Below are 21,017 nucleotides of genomic sequence, written 5' to 3' on the forward strand. Positions count from 1 at the left end.
GTTGGTGGGGGAGGGGGCAGGGTTCCTTCCCAGGCCACTGGGAGCCATGATTTCTCTCTCTCTCTCTCTCTCTCTCTCTCTCTCTCTCTCTCTCTCTCTCTCTCTCTCTCTCTCTCTCTCTCTCTCTCTCTCTCTCTCTCTCTCTCTCTCTCTCTCTCTCTCTCTCTCTCTCTCTCGTCATCACAGTTCCTCCACTGACCTTATCATTCGTGTGTGTGTGTGTGTGTGTGTGTGTGTGTGTGTGTGTGTGTATGTGTGTGTGTGTGTGTGTGTGTGTGTGTGTTCAAAACCTCACAGTTTACAATTCTTCCGGACGCCGTTGCGAACCCAGGTCCTGTCTACACTCACGAAGCATTATACATTCTACACTCACGAAGCATTATACATTCTACACTCACGAAGCATTATACATTCTACACTCACGAAGCATTATACATCCTAGACTTATGAAATATGTAAATTATTATTCATACGATTTACATATTGTCCTTCCCAGGCAAATTATACCTCGACCAATGATACTTTTGAGTTTCATTATTATGAAAAGTCGAAAAATACTTGGCTACGAGGGACGAGCGAACACACTTGACGACGAACCAGCCAACCAACGACCAACACCACGAACAACCACAACAAACGAGGTGGCTAACCATCACACACACACACACACACACACACACACACGAGTTAAGGAGACGAAGAAGAGGAAGAGGAGGATGTGGAGGAGGAGAAGGGGGAGGAAGAGGAAGAGGAGAATGTGGAGGAGGAGAAGGGGGAGGAAGAGGAAGAGGAAGAGGAGAAGGGGAAGGAAGAGGAGAAGGAGAAGGACGAGGAAGAGGAAGAGGAGGAGGAGAAGGGGAAGGAAGAGGAGAATGGGGAGGAAGAGGAGAATGGGGAGGAAGAGGAGGAGAAGGGGAAAGGAACAGGAAGAGGAGAATGGGAAGGAAGAGGAGAAGGAGAGGAGAAGGAGAAGAGGAAGAGGAGGAAGAGGAGAAGAGGAAGAGGAGGAGGAAGAGGAAGAGGAGGCCACAAACGACCCGACAAGGGAAGCCCTGGCCAGCCATTATAACGACCTTACCAGCCTAAGTCGTAACGAGAAGACTGAGGGGGAGGCGGGGGGAGGAGGGGGGAGGAACGAGAGGTCGACACAGTGGGAAAATGATGAGGCTAGGGAGAGAGAGTGAGGCTAGGGAGGGAGAGAGAGTGAGGTTAGGGAGGGAGAGAGAGTGAGGCTAGGGAGAGAGAGAATGAGGCTAGGGAGAGAGAGTGAGGCTAGGGAGGGAGAGAGAGTGAGGTTAGGGAGGGAGAGAGAGTGAGGCTAGGGAGAGAGAGAATGAGGCTAGGGAGAGAGAGAATGAGGCTAGGGGGAGAGAGAATGAGGCTAGGGAGAGAGAGAATGAGGCCTGGGAGAGAGTGAGTGTGTGTGTGAGGCCTGGGAGGGAGAGAGAGTGTGTGTGAGGTCTGGGAGGGAGAGAGTGAGTGTGTGAGGTCTGGGAGGGAGAGAGTGAGTGAGTGTGTGAGGTCTGGGAGGGAGAGTGAGTGAGTGTGTGAGGTCTGGGAGAGAGAGTGAGTGAGTGTGTGAGGCCTGGGAGGGAGAGAGAGTGTGTGTGAGGTCTGGGAGGGAGAGAGTGAGTGAGTGTGTGAGGTCTGGGAGATAGTGAGTGTGTGAGGTCTGGGAGGGAGAGCAGAACCAACTGGCTAATCCATCCAAGCATGGAGGATTCCGTTGCACTGCTAACAGGATCTATCAACGGTGATTATGCCCTACGACTTAACGGGATCAAAGGCCCACCCTGAGCCCCGCCCGTTAACGGTGTTCATTAAGCACCCTCCCCCCTCCCCCCTCCCTCCCAGCACGACCCGCGAGGGCGACGGAACGACCCTGACGGAACGACCCTTACCTTACGATGGCCCGGCCTCCGACCACTGGGTGACCCGCCAGGTTTATGTACCTTAAGGGTCGTATACCGTCGTGCTCAAGGGTCGTATACCGTCGTGTTCAAGGGTCGTATACCGTCGTGTTCAAGGGTCGTATACCGTCGTGCTCAAGGGTCGTATACCGTCGTGCTCAAGGGTCGTATACCGTCGTGTTCAAGGGTCGTATACCGTCGTGTTCAAGGGTCGTATACCGTCGTGCTCAAGGGTCGTATACCGTCGTGCTCAAGGGTCGTATACCGTCGTGTTCAAGGGTCGTATACCGTCGTGCTCAAGGGTCGTATACCGTCGTGCTCAAGGGTCGTATACCGTCGTGTTCGAAGCACAAATCATGATGAAAACAAACCCTCGAACACTGTTTCACTTATATACATGTATGTATTCCGAATCAACACATTTAAACTCCCCCCCCCTCAAAAATAAATAAATAATCCCTTTTTCAACCCCCCTATCTAACCCCCCAAATAAATGAACAAATAAATAAATAAACATAAACTAAGCTTGTAAATAATCTGTAAAGCGACTTAGGCTAAAGCGGTAGGCCAAGTGCTTCGAAGGTCTCATCCTGAGCAGACTGAAGCAACATGACCCACTCACTGGTCTTGGTGGATATGAAGCATATTGGTCACCACTACAGAACAACACTCCATCATGATGATGATGAAGAAGGAGGAGAAGAAGAAGAGGAGGAGAAGAAGAAGAAGAAGAAGAAGAAGAAGAAGAAGAAGAGGAGGAGGAGGAGAAGAAGAACAAGAAGACGAAGAAGAAGAGGAAGAGGAGGAGGAGGAGAAGAAGAACAAGAAGACGAAGAAGAAGAGGAAGAGGAGGAGAAGAAGAAAAAGAAGAAGAAGAAGAAGAAGAAGAAGAAGAAGAAGAAGAGGAGGAGGAGGAGGAGAAGAAGAACAAGAAGACGAAGAAGAAGAGGAAGAGAAGAAGAAGAAGAAGAAGAAGAAGAAGAAGAAGAAGAAGAAGAAGAAGAAGAAGAGGTGGAGGAGGAGAAGAAGAACAAGAAGACGAAGAAGAAGAGGAAGAGGAGGAGAAGAAAAAGAAGAAGAAGAAGAAGAAGAAGAAGAAGAAGAAGAAGAAGAAGAGAACGAGAAGGAGGAGGAAAAGGAGAAAGAAGAAGATAACAGAGGAACTCCCTCACAATGAGGGTAAAACAGAACTCATAGTTTTATCTTTTTAAATAAAGATGTTAAAAACGAGGTAAACAAAGCTACGCCAACAGAGACCAAACAGGTAAACACAAAACAACAACAACAAAAAATATCACCCCACCTCTCTCTCTCTCTCTCTCTCTCTCTCTCTCTCTCTGCGTGTGTGCGTGTGTGTCTGTAGCCCTACTCGCACAGAAAACAGGCGATGGGCGGGAACCAATTACAGGAGAGAGGCTTCGAAGGTCCCTTTTAAGAGTTGTGAAGGCGTCTAAGTGGATTAACAACCAGGTTGTGGCTTCCAATGCCTTTAATTGTCCCTCCTTCCCTCCACCCACTCCCTCCCTCCCTTCCTCACCTCTCCCCCTCCTCCTCCTTCCCCCCCACCCCCCCATCACCCCCACACCCCATCTTCTTCCACCCAGGCCCCAGTGTCGCAAAGTTTAGGAGGTCGGGCGCCGGAGTTTACACCCTGACAAGTTTACCTGAGCAGGGAAGTTAGTATACACTTCCCTCCCTCCCCTCCCCCTTCCCTCCTTCCCTCTCTCCTTCCCTTCTCCCACCCCGTGTGTGTGTGTGTGTGTGTGTGTGTGTGTGTAGTAGGGGGAGACGCAACAGGTAAACATCAAAACACGCATCAAACAGGAGGTCTGACAAGAACGAAGCGAATACCGAGAAGTCTATGCAAATGAACACCGATGAAGGCAGGAGTGAAGTGAATGCAGAGATTAACAATCGTGATGACACAAGAGAAGGCAGGAATGAAGTGAATGCAGACATTAACAATCGTAATGACACAAGAGAAGGCAGGAATGAAGTGAATGCAGAGATTAAAAACCAAAGAATGACACAAGAGAATGCATGAATGAAGCGAATGCATAGTACATCTCGTCATACCACACCATCATCAATGCGTTCAACATGACCATGCGTTCAACACAAAGCGTTCTTCAACAAGATGATGCGTTCAACACCACCCAGCGTTCAACATGACAATGCGTTCAACATGATAATGCGTTCAACATGATCAAGCGTTCAACACCATCATGCGTTCAATATGATCAAGCGTTCACCACCACCCAGCGTTCAACCCCACCATGCGTTATCAACCCCCCCCCCCCACCATGCGCCTGGCTATATCATACGAAAGCCAAGAGGAAGGGTTGGGGGGTTGTGTGTGTGTGTGTGTGTGTGTGTGTGTGTGTGTGTGTGTGTGTGTGTGTGTGTGTGTGTGTGTGTGGCATGATGGCTGGACCCTCGAGTTCTAGAACTCACGTCGAGGGCCAATTACTGGACCTGAGGAACGAAAAGAACCAGCACAAGAGTACCATCCACCCATCCACCCACCCCCACACTCACTCCACTGACCCTGATCCACTTCATCCACCCAACCCCCCACCACCCACCGCGCATCTGTTAACGGCCGTTGCTAACCCACCCCCCCCCCTACACCCCCCTAACCCTTCCAAACAAACAGAGCGAGCGAGGCCAAGGCCGCGAGGCTCAACGGTAAACAACAGTAAATTAAGGGGATTTATTAACTAAAATAATTATAATTTACAAAAAAAAAAAGAAGAGGATTATATATTTGTTCTCTTCATTATGTGTATATAAAAAGTATTTATGATGATACGAAATTATAATACTCTTTGTGAATGGGTGAAACTCTGTGTGTGTGTGGGGGGAGGGGGTTGTTAGAAGCCACCCCCCCATGTGTAAATCCCAAGTAGAGTCTGGTTTAGAAACCCGAGGAGAAACCCCGGATTAGAAACCCGAGAAGAAACCCAAGAAGAAATCCCGGATTAGAAACCCGAGAAGAAACCCGGATTAGAAACCCGACAAGAAACCCGGATTAGAAACACGAGAAGAAACCCGGATTAGAAATCCGAGAAGAGACCCGGACTAGAAACCCAAGAAGAAATCCCAGATTAAAAACCCGAGAAGAAACCCGGATTAGAAACCCAAGGGAAAAAATTAGAAACCCAGGGAACGGACATTAGAAACCAAAGAGGAAATGATCGGGTTCGAGACCCAGTTGGTTGGCCAAAGGAAAATAAGAAGTGGCTTCCAGTACCATTCACCTGACCCCTCCATTAACAATAACTGGGTCTGTACTGATACCCCGTAACCATTCACCTGACCCCTCCATTAACAATATCTCGGGTCTGTACTGATACCCCGTAACCATTCACCTGACCCCTCCATTAACAATAGCTTGGTCTATACTGATACCCCGCAACCATTAACCTGAACCCTCCATTAACAATAGCTTGGTCTGTACTGATACCCGTAACCATTAACCTGACCCCTCCATTAACTATTATCCTGACACCCTAACCTGACCCATTTCATTAACCTACTCCCAACACAATCGAAAACTATTCATCACTAACCACCCCTTACATATCTCCCCACACCTTCTTCATCTCCCCAGCTCCTATCTACTTTCAATCTATCCTCCCCATCCCACAGTGACACCTCGCCTATCCTATCCTATCCATGTGCTTATCCACCCCCTACATCCTATCCACCATACACTCCCTATCCCTCCCTTCACTCACTGTCTTATCCTATGCTATCCTTCTCCACTTCCCTCTCCTATCCCTTAGCATCTCTCTCTCTCTCTCTCTCTCTCTCTCTCTCTCTCTCTCTCTCTCTCTCTCTCTCTCTCTCTCTCTCTCTCTCGCCTCGCCCCTCGCCTCCCGGCCAATAATCGAAGGGAAAAATACATATCTATTTCCTCCCTCGGCTTGGTGACATAAAAGATGATACCACCCCCACAATGCTCCTCCCACAGTCGCAGGGCAGATATGCAAAGTTGTGTGAACAGAACAAGAAAACAAAAATGTCTCGTTTCCCCTGGTGCTTCTCCATATGACTTTGGTTCTAGATCTATAACTTAACGTCTCTTCGTTGTATATCAACTGACTGTAATATTTCTCTCTTGTGTCTCCCCTGATGATGTGATTATGACACGAAAGTGCACCTGGGAACTTATCGTGTTTCATTTCCCCTTGGATTCATAGGAATATATATATATATATATATATATATATATATATATATATATATATATATATATATATATATATATATATATATATATATATATATGGGTGTGTGTGTGTTTGATAGCACTTTCTCATGTGTACACATAAAAATCCACCACATTCTTGTAGTTGTTCACTTTCCTCGACCAAATTTCCTACATGTCTTGGGGGCTTTCCTTTGATCAGGAGAACGGCCGAAGACGAACTTCCTCCATGATTCATTTATCAAATGTACTTTCAGCCTACACATTCGCCATCTTCAGGCGACACTACACAATACAAGGCACTCAATCTACAATCTCCATCGTATGAAAGGTGGAGCGAGAACTGAAGGCTAGTTCCATGAGATAGTACATATATACACACTGGTCAAATCCAGGGGAAACTTTTGATTTGGGGTCTGGTACAGGGAAACATAGGGGAAAGAAATGACGGGAAAAGAGCCAGATGACCTCACCCATTAGCCTTATCCCCTGACCTCCTGAGGCCTGGTATGGGAAGGGTTTCCCTGCTGAAGATGTCGATGACTGACGGGGGGCGTCTTCCACTCACCGTCGAATTGGACGACCATCGAATAGGGGCGTTTGCGACCAGCATATGGAGACTGATGGACGGTTTTAACGCCTTGCAGGCGCCTTTTCCCCGTGCCTGACGCCATGATACAAGTGTATCTTTATATCATCAGCTGTAAGGGTCGTGCCATGTCGTCTCCCCAACCCCTTCTCCGTCTGTAGTGTTGTCTAAGCGCCCCTTTATTAAGGTGGGTAACGATGCGTCACGGCCCCCAAAAGGTAGTACATCTAGTGTGACCCAGCGGGAGCGTACATTGAGGAATCCGTGGCTCCCAGTCACACAGCGGCGGTGGCATACCACACTGGCGTTAACCACAATGCCCCTTGGAGCGCTGCCGTTCTCAGGGCAGGATAACTGTGGCTGATAGCGAGACTTTCGCAGCGCGCGACAAGCCCACGGGCTTTTCTCTCACCCGTCCGCTGAGGTCCAGCGGGTCTTTGGACACGGGGAGACACGACGGGTTCTTCGCGCCCCGCTTGGACGCGGGAGGAAACACGTGAAGCTAAGTCGTCCCGTTGCTCCGATGGCGGAGGTGGTGGTGGAGGTGGTTTGTACGACCTGACGTATATCCTCTCAGTCATATACGAGGTCGCGAGGAGCATGTCTACAAGGTCCTGTCGTATGTGTACGCCCCCCGTGTACACCACAATCCTGGTGGCTAGTCATCGGTGCGCTGTCTCCGTTCGCCATATGTAGACACCAGCCTGCGTCAGGAGGCTCGCTGAACACGTCAGCTGAGGAGGAGCCGGCGCCGCTGCTGCTGACCCTCCTCCGTCAGGAAGACGCCGAAGATCGGCGTCACGTCGGGTATTCCATCCCTCGCCGCTGGACTGGAGGCGTCTTAAAATCCATACCATTTTAAGGGGGCAAAAGAGGTGTGTGTGTGTGTGTGTGTGTGTGTGTGTGTGTGTGTGTGTGTGTGTGTGGCGGGTGCCCTACTGTCCCCAGCCCCCGGTCCCTTGGGGCAAGCAGACCCCGACCCCCTTCACTCCCCCCTTACCCCACCCCAACCCCTTCCCCTCAGAGCCAAGCTGCCCCTCCATCACCGCCTTACACCCTCCCTCCATTAGCCTCCCTCCTCCACGGAGATAGTGCCCTCTCCTCAGGGGGGTCCCGAGAGAGAGAGAGAGAGAGAGAGAGAGAGAGAGAGAGAGAGAGAGAGAGAGAGAGAGAGAGAGAGAGAGAGAGAGAGAGGCCCTTCTCCTTAGCCTGTGAGAGTGAATGGCCGACAAGGGCCAGAAAGAGGAGGAGGAGGAGGAGGAGGAGGAGGAGGAGGAGGAGGAGGAGGAGGAGCAGGAGGAGGAGGAGGAGGAGGAGGAGGAGCAAGAGTAGGAGGAGGAGGAGTAGAGAAGATAGTGAGGATGTATTCAACCCGGCAGAACTGCCTTTTTCTGAATGCGGCACCACATTACCGTGGCCCCACAGCAACAGCAGGACCGGTACGAGGGAGAGAGACACACACCCACACACACACACCCCAAAAAATATCTTAACCATAGAGATGGATGTGTTTCTGAGAAACACTAACAGTATCGTCATCCCAGCTCGGGTCCCGCCTCCACAATCTCCTTTTCTTATGTTAGCTGAGGGATCAAGGCCATCCATTAACGCTATATATATATATATACATATATATATATATATATATATATATATATATATATACATATATATATATATATATATATATATATTATATATATATATTGGAAAGGATCACAATTTTGCGCGTGATCAAGTATATTCCTATGAGTCCACGGGGAAATTGAAACACGTTAAGTTCCCAAGTGCACTTTCATGTGATAATCACATCATCAGGGAAGACACAAGAGAGAAATATAACAGTCAGTTGATATACATCGAAGAGACGAAGCTAAGACCTAGGTCCTAGCTTCGTCTCTTCGATGTATATCAACTGACTTATGTTTCTCCCTTGTGTCTCCACCGATGATGTTATTATTAACGAAAGTGCACTTGGGAACTTATCGTGTTTCATTTTCCTCGTGGACTCATAGGAATATATATATATATATATATATATATATATATATATATATATATATATATATATATACCCTGACCTGAACCATGTACCCATTTTATCAACGAACACCTATGGGTGGATGAACAGTTGGATTGACTTTGGACCGACTGCCACCCACCAGGAGTCGAACCTATATACCCGCTCGACCCTGGGCGCATCACAGTCAGGAGTGCTAACAGGGTTCGATCCTCTGTCCAGGCCATTAAACCAAATCGAACGATCCCCCCCCAAAAAAAAGAATTCGATCACGAATCCATTCGATAAAACACAAGACTAAGACTTTTATTTTTTGGGGGGTTGACCAACACCATCCAGACCCAACCCACCAGGACAATGGCAACATGGAGAGAGAGAGAGAGAGAGAGAGAGAGAGAGAGAGAGAGAGAGAGAGAGAGAGAGAGAGAGAGAGAGAGAGAGAGAGAGAGAGAGATCGACAGCTACATAAACCATGTCACACGTATCTACCGAGAACCTCTCGAGAGATGGCGAGATGGGCCTCAACGAGGTCTCGAGACCCTTCGTGTCCATATCTGAGGAGGGAGAGACAGACACGAGACTGCTGCTGGAACAGGAGGTCCCCAGACGACAACACATGTCGAGGACGGAGCCAGGATATGATTAAAGAGGGACGGGGAGAATTTCTTCAGTAATGTCGCCCGATGCGTCGAAGCCCTTCCATCCATCTGAGGTCACCTCCCTTGTAGAACTCCACCACGTCATTACAGCTGGGCCAAATTCCAATCGTCTTCTGACATTTTCGAGAGACCACACTCACACTTCCCTCCCATGCCAGGGTAAACACAATACCTAACGTACGCCAGTGTTCGATTTACTCAAGACATTTTCTTCCCCCATGTATCTATCCGCTATTATAACCATTGCAGTCTACTTCAAAACCTTCAAAATTGTCCGAGTCTACCACAATCAAATTCTTCACTGTACGGTCTACCCAAGACATTTTCTTCCCCCATGTATCTATCAGCTATCATAACCACTGCAGTCTACTTCAAAACCTTCAAAATTGCCCCGAGTCTACACCATCAACAAATTCTAACTCATAAAGAAAACACAAGGAACACCTTTAGATTGAGAGCAAGTGTATGAGCACGAATCCATCTACAGGAACACATAAAACACCATCCCCAAAAACACACGTCTTTTTTGACCACTGTGGGAGGAACTGTAGGGAGAGAGATACACATGCTACTCACCCTGAGTGGATCCTTCAGCATCCATTCCTCACCCGTCTTGTACAGCCACAAGCCGAGGAAACCTTTCCCGGAGGCGCTCATCACGCGGGCTGGAGGCGAAGGCGAACTGTGTGGACACACCCGCCCGCCGGAGGAGGAGGAGGAGGAGGAAGACGGAGAGTGAGTGAGGGAGCGTTTACTTCAACCCACATTTTAAAAAAAAAAACGTAACGCATCAAAGCGCGTACACACGTTTTTCTTTTTTGAGGTTACACAAACACACAGGACATGACATTGTTTTTCTTTTTTCGTTTTTCCATGTCGTGTCTAAAAAGTTATTTTACAATCGAATTATAAATAAGAATCTGTCTAATCCAAAATGAATTCTTATGACATAGGAGAGTCTGGGATCTCCACCGTCCCTCATGTTCTAAACTTTAATCCCACAGCCCCTCATTTTCTAAACTTAAATCCCACCGTCCATCATGTTCTAAACTTAAATCCCAGCATCCCTCATGTTCTAAACTTAAATACCACTGTCCTTCATGTTCTAAACTTAAATCCCACTGTCCCTCATGTTCTAAACTTAAATCCCAGCATCCCTCATGTTCTAAACTTAAATCCCACTGTCCTTCATGGTCTAAACTTAAATCCCACCGTCCCTCATGTTCTAAACTTAAACCCCAGCGTCCCTCATGTTCTAAACTTAAATCCAACCGTCCCTCATGTTCTAAACTTAAACCCCAGCATCCCTCATGTTCTAAACTTAAATCCCACTGTCCCTCATGTTCTAAACTTAAACCCCAGCGTCCCTCATGTTCCAAACTTAAAACCCACTGTCCTTCATGGTCTAAACTTAAATCCCACTGTCCCTCATGTTCTAAACTTAAATCCCACGGTCCTTCATGTTCCAAACTTAAAACCCCAGCATCCCTCATGTTCTAAACATATATTCATAAATGTGCCACTAACAACAGCACAGTAAGTCTTTTGACATACTGATAGATATAAGACCTCCACCCCTCTACATGCCACCCGAGCCTGGCGCGAGGGTCTGGAGAAATGTACCGTACAAGGAGGAACCACTCATTACCTTGAAGATGTCCGGAGGGGTAAGATGCCGTCAACAAGTGATGGCGAGCGGGTCGCAACTGGCCCAGGTCAAGGAAGAGCCTCCCGAGGTAAGGTCTCCCCGGCCGACACACACACACACACACAGCCCGCCCGCCCGCCCACCACCCACGCGCGGCGCCGTCGCCACCCACCCTCTCTCCGCCCCCCCCCCGCGACTGACTGTTTCACTCGCCAGTGCTCGCTCCAGGAATACATAGTCTCCTCATATATTCTCAAAATCCCATAGACGACACAAAATTAACATGATTCTCTACCGCAATCTAAAATCCCATCATCGCAACAACGCATCGAACACCCCAACATGACATTCAATTCCCTCCTGCAAGGAGTAATAAACGCATCGGAATCGTATTTATTTGACTGCTTGCGAGACCTTGTCGTTGGGTTTCAATACCTATGGGCGCTCTGCCACCGGGTCGAGCTGTGATTGGTGGAGGGGGAAGGCGAGCGCGTGCCTGATTGGTCAGGCCGGTCGGGGCGGGGCGTGCCTCATTGGTCACATTAGCGGGAGGCAACGGTCGCGCTCCCAACTGTTGAACATAATTAGACGAACAGTAGCCTCTCGACCCTGAAGTAAAGTCAAGTGATCCTTCTATTTTTCTTTCCAACATGCGAAATGTCTGACTATTCATATTTACTTATTCATGACAGTGAATATACTTGATGTCCGTGAAGGGTGTATAGAGATCAAATGTATATTAGTGATATAAACAATGATTCTCAAAGAATGGGAGCTATAAATCTATAATTGTCCATGTTAGATGAACGTCTGCACTTTATATACAAGATGATATGGCTTATCATGACGTGCAATGGAGGGAGTAGACTGAATTCCTTCAACAACCCTTAATAAACAATACTTCATTCTTTCCTCTCCGTCACAACCCTTCTAACACTGTGACCTTGTGACACCACAACACTTTATGACACCACAACCCTTACTCCTTGTGACACTCTTCTTGCCATGGCAGCACCGCTCAGTCACCATCCTTTACTGAATGAGATACATATATTCCTGATGGTGACCTCTACATCATATATTCACTATAGCTGTTGATGAAAGCAATGCACACACACACACACACACACACACATATATATATATATATATATATATATATATATATATATATATATATATATATATATATATATATATATATATATATATGTAATAACAATGATAATAAATGATCGCAGTTTCCCGCGTCAGGTAGCGCCAGGAAACAGACGAAGAATGGGCCTTCCACTCACATACACACACATATATATATATATTGGAAAGGATCACAATTTTGCGCGTGATCAAGTATATTCTTATGAGTCTACGGGGAAAATGAAACACGATAAGTTCCCAAGTGCACTTTCGTGTAATAATCACATCATCAGGGGAGACACAAGAGAGAAATACGTCAGTTGATATACATGGAAGAGACGAAGCTAGGACGTCTCTTCGATGTATATCAATTGACTGTTATATTTCTCTTTTGTGTCTCCCCTGATGTGATTATTACACGAAAGTGCACTTGGGAACTTATCGTGTTTCATTTTCCCCGTGGACTCACAGGAACACACACACACGTATTCCCTGCTTGTCGCAGAAGGCGACTAAAAGGGGAGGGAGCAGGGGGCTGGAAATCCTCCCCTTCCATTTTCAGTTTTCCAAAAGAAGGAACAGAGAAGGGGGCCAAGTGAGGATATTCCCTCTAAGGCTTAGTCCTCTGTTCTTAACGCTACCTCGCTAATGCGGGAAATGGCAAATATGTATAAAAGATATATATAATTTTTTTTGTAAACACCCAAAAATATATATTTTCTTAAACGCCCATCCACGCACATATATATACATATACATATCAACATGCACATGGATACAGATATATACATATATACACACGTACATATTCATACTTGCTTGCTTCCATCCATTCCCGGCGCTACCCTGCCCCACAGGAAACAGCATCACTACCCCCTGCTTCAGCGAGGTAGCGCCAGGAAAACAGACAACAAAGGCCACATTCGTTCACACTCAGTCTCTAGCTGTCATGAGTAATGCACCGAAACCATAGCTCCCTATCCACATCCAGGCCCCAGACGCTTCACATGCCCTGCTTCAGTCCATTGACAGCACGTCGACCCCGGTATACCACATTGTTCCAATTCATTCTATTCCTTGCACGCCTCTCACCCTCCTGCATGTTCAGGCCCCAATCGCTCGAAATCTTTTTCACTCCATCCTTCCACCTCCAATTTGGTCTCCCGCTTTCAAACTACAACAGACTCCTGGGTTCTTTCGAGGCTGTTTGCAATAGTGGAAGACATCAGACATTCACAGACTGGTATCGTACAAGTCAGCAGGTATATAGACAACTCTTAAATAACCTGCAAACTCTTAACATGACTTAAGGAGGCGCAAATCATGAAGTGAAATACAGACTTACTCTTTCTGAAACGTATTTAGGGTTCTGCTTTCGACAACTGTCATTTGGCAGGTCGCTCCTTAGGTTAACAACACCGTGGAATGAAAAAGTATACTTTGCCTCTATTCGAGGTGGTCACGCGTTAGCATACGAGGATGAAGAGAGAAAGAGAGAGAGAGAGAGAGAGAGAGAGAGAGAGAGAGAGAGAGAGAGAGAGAGAGAGAGAGAGAGAGAGAGAGAGAGAGACGAATCAAACAGCATGACGGATCAGGATCGTCAAAGCCCTTTTTGGCCTAACTCTGAATCCTTGTGTTAAGTTAGATCACCCCTCACTCTTCTCTCTTCTAAGCTAAGGATGGTTATTCACCACCCCCCCTCCCCTCCCTCCCTCCTCCTCCTCCCTCCCCTCCCCTACCCTCCTTCCCCTTACTGTCTGGGGCGTCGCAAAGGGAAAAACTTTCGCAATAGCGCTGCTGCTGCTGGAGCAGCACCCACGGGGAGGGGAAAGCCCGCCCGTCGTCGTGTCCCGACCAACAAACTTAAGTCTTAACAATGTGTTTGTGCTGATGTGTTGGCGTCGCCCTCCTTCCTGACCATACTGTATGGTGCCACGGCTCTGTGTGTGTGTGTGTGTGTGTGTGTGTGTGTGTGTGTGTGTGTGTGTGTGTTGGAGATTATCTATCGGGTCTGGGAAGTCGGTAAAATCTGTGGGGATGTCTGGATAAAACTCCTGGAGACGGCACGAAAGTAAAAGCATTTTGTAGTCACGTGAGTCTGTTTATATATATATATATATATATATATATATATATATATATATATATATATATATATATATATATATACATATATATATATATATATATATATATATATATATATATATATATATATATATATATATATATATATATATATTCCTATGAGCCCACAGGGAAAAATGAAACACAATAAGTTCCCAAGTGCACTTTCGTGCAATAATCACATCATCAGGGTAGACACGAGAAATATATATATATATATATATATATATATATATATATATATATATATATATATATATATATATATATCCCCTTAGGGTAAGGGAGAAAAAATTCTACTTCGTATTCCCTGCGCGTCGTAGGAAGCGGGAGGTGTGTGTGTGTGTGTGTGTGTGTGGGGGGGGGGGGGGGGGGGGGGGGGGGGATGGAAACCCTCCCTTTCTTCAATTCCAATTTCTAAAACGACGGAACACGTCATGAACAACGTAGCTCTAGTTAACAAACCCAATACAATCCACGACGCGATTTGTGATTTCAAACTTGTACGTTTTTGATATGTGTGTCAAAACCTCTGCTCGAATGAAAAGTTTCCTTTTACTAACCTCACACAACATCTGGTGGCAAATACCTCGGAGAATCCGGTTGGTAAGACCTATTTCAAATTCTATTTTGCCCCACAACTTTCACTAAACTCTCATTAACATGAACTACTCTACGGATTCTAAAAGCGCCTTAGGCATTTAAAATGCATGCCATCAGGCGTTTGTAATGTCTGTCAAATACATTTTATGCAGCATTGTCTACCAAGGTATTCTATGGGAGAGAGTCATGTAATATGTATCATTTCAGTTTGGGGTAAAAATCGCAATTCTTGAGCGCCAAACTACAGCACTGTGGCCTAGTTAATATTCGGGTTACGTACTGTATATCTGTAATCTAGTATTCGCTCTGTAAGTTACAGACCAACTGTATCCTAGTATTGGGTCTGCAGGTTACAGTCCAACTGTATCTTAGTATTGGGTCTGCAGGTTACAGTCCAACTGTATCCTAGTTACAGTCTAACTGTATCCTAGTATTGGGTCTGCAAGTTACAGTCCAACTGTATCCTAGCATTGGGTCTGTAGGTTACAGTCTAACTGTATCCTAGTGTTTACCTCCAAACAGTATAACTGTAAACTAGTTAGCGAGTCGTAGTCTTGCGTGCGCCAAATGTACAAGTGTACCCTAGTTTTCTTTGTTCTTACATCTTCCATTTTCTCCCCAAACAGCATCGGTGTGGCTTAAATGGCCCAACAGCCCACTTACATCGAAGTCGAATTCTGTGCCCGGACTCTTTTATCTATAGCCCCCCCAACCCCAACCCCCTCCAGACGTAAATTAATCTACCCTTACAAAATAACCTTTTTTTTTTTTTTTACGTTAATTTACGAAAAGTCCTCATTAACAAAGGCCGAGCCGCTCCACAGACTTGGCCTTTTACCTAATCAATCCCACTCAATACCTCACACGCCCGTCCTGGGCCAGAGAGTGAAGGGGAAGCGTAGTCGTCACAATACATACATTTACATAACCCCCCCTGGTGCTCTCTCTCTCTCTCTCTCTCTCTCTCTCTCTCTCTCTCTCTCTCTCTCTCTCTCTCTCCTTCATCTCAAAGAACCTACAGCGTTACTTACAAATGCATTTTACCCCCACCCCCCATTATGAAAGCCCCCTCACATCATACAGATGTCCTCCTCCCCCACATACCATATACGAGTTGGGACTTTCTGGGGGAACTTTCTCATTCCCATCTCTCTTTCTTTTCCCGTCTGGTTTCCTAAATTCACGAATGCAGTGGATTCCATTCGTCGTTTTCTCTGAAACTTTTTCTTCCACTGATTAAATCATATGTACTTTTGAGAACCCCTGTCTTGGCTAATGTAAGTCATTTGGCTATCTAAAAATTGCCTAATGTATGTATGGAACAAAAGCTAAAGTTCCTCACAGGTTACTTCGCTGTCCTCAATACGAACTAAACACCATCTTGCTTTGGAGTATTCCACCGATGCCGAACTTGAAACTAATGTAAGACATATAAACAAAGTTTATACAAGGGATTGAGCCGTCCATGTATGGAGTCCTGCTCTCACATCTGGGGTGGTTCTAGCTCTACAGCCTTACTGGACAGAGTTGGAGTCGAAAGCAATCCGACTTATAAACTGTTCCAGGCTAACTTCCAAACTTGGCTCTCTTACCCTTCGACGCAATGTTGGTTCACTTTCCTCTCATCTGCAGGTATTATTTCGGTTTTTGCTCGAGAGAGCTGGCTGCTTGCGTGTCCCCCACAAGACCACGCAATACTCGGAAAGCTGTCTTGTCACATGATTACTGTGTGGCCATCAGCCACTCAAGGGTGGGCCGTTTTGATAACCGTTTCTTTCCTTACACCTCCAAGCTTTGGAACTCTCTACCTTCTCATGTCTTTCCCAATACCTATGTCCTGGCACATTTTAAATGACAGGTTTTTCACTTCCTCCAAAATTCGTCAATATTTTCCCTTGTCTCTTATATTTCCTTTTCATTAACCTCTTTATACCTTAGTTAAGACCCGGCACTGATGCGGACTTTTGTATGTGACTGGCTCCTTACGTCTTACAAAATGTGCCATGTCACAGTTACTGGGAAAGGCATAAGAGGGTAGCGAGTTCCAAAGCTTAGAGGTGTAAGGAAAGAAACAGTTATCAAAACGGCCCACCCTTGAGTGGCTGATGGCCACACAGTAATCATGTCATAATACAGGCAGCTTGCTGACCGAGTGTTACGTGATATAGCAATGATTAGATAAGACAAATTCATTTAACTGCTGTCTTCGATGAACGAAACCATCATGAGGGGCGACGTAAACATTGGCCCTCCTGACGATGTAGGGTTGTGGTGGTATGAACGCTACACACACACGCGCATCTAGTGACTAACATCACGTCAACTGAGATCAAAAGAAAAAAAAATCGGAAGAAAAACTCCTTGGCCATCATTATCATCACCCCTCCATCTGAACTGTCCAACACCCTGCCCTTGCGTTGCAGCGAGGAGTAAAGTCCAAGGCTGGTCACAAAAGGTGTTCACAGCGTCGCCAGCGAACGACCACTACTTGTTTTGGAAGCGGTAGAACACTAAACTCCCTCCTGTATCCATCTCACTTGTGTATATTGTTTATTTGTATATAAACTTGCACAGTACATTGTCATTATTGTCTTTCGTTCCTATAATATCGTTTTATTTCGTCCAAAGGTCACCCGTTTCTTCTTGACTGACTTTTCAGAAAGGATTCATATAATTCATGTAATTAAACCATTTTCTCTGAACACATTATTCATAGCTTTCTTCCAATTCCTCTTTTTTTCCCCCTTGCCACTTGTTTCAGAGATCGTGTCACAACGACCAAATTATTTGCTTCAGTTCAATTCGACACACAAAACTGCCTTATACTTCAAGAAATAATGTATCAAAAATGTAAATCAAGCTAAGGGTTCCATGACTTGAAAAAAAAATGGAATTCAGGGAAAATATGGGGGAACATAATCCATATGCTAATTAACACACGATGAAAGTAATTATGAAATCTAAATAACACCAAAATCACTCGCTATAGAGCAGTTCACTAAATGACCTCACACAGGCACAGGTCAAAGTTCACGGGGAAGACATAGAGAGAGAGAGAGAGAGAGAGAGAGAGAGAGAGAGAGAGAGAGAGAGAGAGAGAGAGAGAGAGAGGACGGGGGTGTGGGGTTAGAAACTTACAAAGCTTTGAAGTTTAGGGAGAACAACCACATGTTGTACATACCAACCAACCCTATGAAGGTTTGTATTGCAATCCATTGCTTTTGTGCAACACGTCTAAACCTCGTCAGGTGTGGGTTGTGGGATGACAGTTGACCCCTCTACGTGCCTCACGAGGCTGAAATGAGATGAAAAAATTTTTTGCACTGTGGGACACTGGGCAAAACAACTCTGTATTTCATGAAATGTTGAAGATAAATATAAATCGCCAATAACAAGAGGAAGGTAATTATATACTTTTCCTTGCGCTGTTTATGGTCTAATCTATCTATCTTTTAAGAATGGAGTGGTTACTATCAACCAACATTATCCTGAATATTCATTTAAGTTCTGAATAAAGAATAATCCTAAAATTTCAATGGAAAATTCCAAAATAAGTACAGCAGGTGTCGTCGAAATTATAACCATGTGATTTTCTAACTTTGAGGATGAACTTCGAACTACAAGTTTGCCTCGTTAGAAATAAAAAAAAAAGGACTTACTCCATCAAAATAGACATACAACCTTCCTCTACTAGATACCGTAATGTAATAAGTATCACAACCTTACTTATGTAGAAGCTTGAGGTTGTTTTACAAGTAGAATGGTAGACCACCTCAACAGCAGCAGCAGGAGGAGGCAGGCCGCCATGTTGGACACACAATGTAAACAATGGATGATGTCATTTGGGGTTAATAAAAAAAAAAAAACGACGTAGTTCTATCTTTTTATGTATTGTTATCCAGTTATTTCACCATTTATCATTTGTCCCATTGTTACCATAAGAATCTTTCCCATTTACTAATGATATTCCAGCATCTAAATATCATTAGAATATTTTTTGTCCTGCCATGTTAAGATATATTTATAGTCCTGTTTTGAAGCTTTTGAAGTTTATGCCAATGACTAACTCTGCCTAAGACACCCTTTAATTTTATAGAATCAGGTAAAGCCTTTCAAGATACCCGCAGAAGAAATATATTTTAAATTCTATTTCCTAAAATGGTTCTTCTCGTCTTAGAATATCTAGCCACTTCCCAAAAATCTGCTTCCCATACAGCATCCAGGCTTGATAATAAAGCTATACTGTAATCATAAATCTAATCAAAGTATTAGAAATTATATTTACCCTCTATCCTTGTGCATTTGTATCAAGCTAATCTTTCATTTCGTTTTAGCTACAGTTTAGATGGTAGCAAATGTATAATTCACCATGAATTATTCAATGCAGGACATTGAAAGATATACTGAAAGATATTTTCATCTTGACAAATGCCGGATATATTTGCAGAGTTCTTCCTCAGCTGTGACTATGGCAAAAATATTACGCTCGCTAATCATTCAGCTCAATAGTTAAATGGGACATTAAGCTCTTGATATTAATTGATATTGTAGGTGGAAGGTGAGGTAAAGTGGTCGGGCTTTGCGCCAAATTAGCATTTTCAGACAGCCAAGAAAAAATGAAAGAATGGACAAAATCATTCTTTTCCCTGTGAATATATATTTTCCATAGGCGATTCTAATCTATTTCCCCTCCAGTTATGGCGTTTTAATTATCATTTTGCAAGACCGCCTTTTTTTTCCCCCTCCTCTCTCCATGTGATAAAGATGTCTGCTTTACTTCCAGCCGCTCTTTCAGGATATTCTCAACACTGATATTCGTATGACATTTTTGAGGATATTCTCAACACTTTGATATTCTTATGACATTAACATTTTATTTGTCTCCGGGATCGTTTAAGTTTCAGGCAATCATACAATTAATAATTACATTCACCTCCAAATACTTCATGGGTAATTAATTCTATTACCACAGGTGCAGCAAAAATATATGCACAGAAGTAAATCCATTTTTCTAAGCACTCAATTATACTTACTGTCGATACCTTTACAATCCAAACTGTATTCATATCATCATGGTCATATGGCCATTAATATATTAAATTCTATAAAGTAGGAATCATGGATTGTATGTCACAGACAATATTAGTCCATATGCAAAAAATAATTCTTATAATCACCTTTAAACACAGTTCTGTGGGGCTTTTTACGTTACCTCACGATCTTTTTTTTCTTTTATCTTTTTTTCCCCCAACACACCAAGACCGACACCGGGAGGAACTGTAAGAAGGAATCAATCCTTGGTTGACTTCCCTTGGGAGGCGATGGCTTGGAGGGAAGACGATTGATCTTCCTTGAGGCGAGGGGAGAGGAGGAGGAGGAGGAGGGGGTGAGGGGATGCTGGTGAGAGAGAGAGAGAGAGAGAGAGAGAGAGAGAGAGAGAGAGAGAGAGAGAGAGAGAGAGAGAGAGAGAGAGAGAGAGAGAGAGAGAGAGTTAGCAAGGTGGGTGGGAGAGAGGGTGGAAATGGGATGGAATGAAGAGGCAAGAAGTGCCAATGGAAAGTAGTGACCAGGAGGAGATAAGATTGATTGAACTCCATGGAATGGGTGGAAGGGGAAAGGATGGGACACATGTGTGTGTGTGTGTGTGGAAGAGAATGGTGGGATGTGCAAGTAGAGAGTGCACCTTGGATGGAGTGGGTAAAAGAGGAACGGGTTGGATGCCAAGAGTGTAGTGGATGGAAGAAAGAGAGATAGACCCTCAGCTTGTCAACCTATAGTGTGGCGTCAGAAACATGCAAAAGATTCAATAGTTTAATAACAAACGCCTAATGTCCCTCACTTCCAACACAGCCAGTTTTAGCATTTGCTCTCATATCCTTTTTCCCCCCATCACCTGTAACTATACCAAGATATACTCTGGGGAAGATAAATAAAACTCAGACATTACAAGCATCATATCACTTTATATACTCCATTGAAAACATTGCAATATACAACAATAATTAATTGTTATGGAATGTATTTACAGTATAAAAAATCTCTTGATTACTAGCCGGAAAACCTTAAATAAGTGTGAACATTCACCCAGGGACTTGAGCGAATGCTACCCAT

General features: G+C 44.9%; 1 protein-coding gene across 1 annotated transcript in view; it reads right to left on the reverse strand.

Annotated features, from left to right (window-relative positions):
• Positions 1-11,152, reverse strand: part of Trhn (tryptophan hydroxylase) — a 36,416-nt gene extending 25,264 nt beyond the window's left edge. The window contains 2 exon segments of the mRNA XM_071679676.1: positions 9,968-10,073; positions 11,040-11,152. Of these exon segments, the coding sequence (XP_071535777.1) occupies positions 9,968-10,048 (81 nt within the window). The 5' untranslated portion in view covers positions 10,049-10,073; positions 11,040-11,152.
• Between the last annotated feature and the right edge of the window lie 9,865 nt (positions 11,153-21,017).

The sequence above is a fragment of the Panulirus ornatus genome, chromosome 30 (assembly GCF_036320965.1).
Source record: "Panulirus ornatus isolate Po-2019 chromosome 30, ASM3632096v1, whole genome shotgun sequence".
Lineage (NCBI taxonomy): Eukaryota > Metazoa > Arthropoda > Malacostraca > Decapoda > Palinuridae > Panulirus > Panulirus ornatus.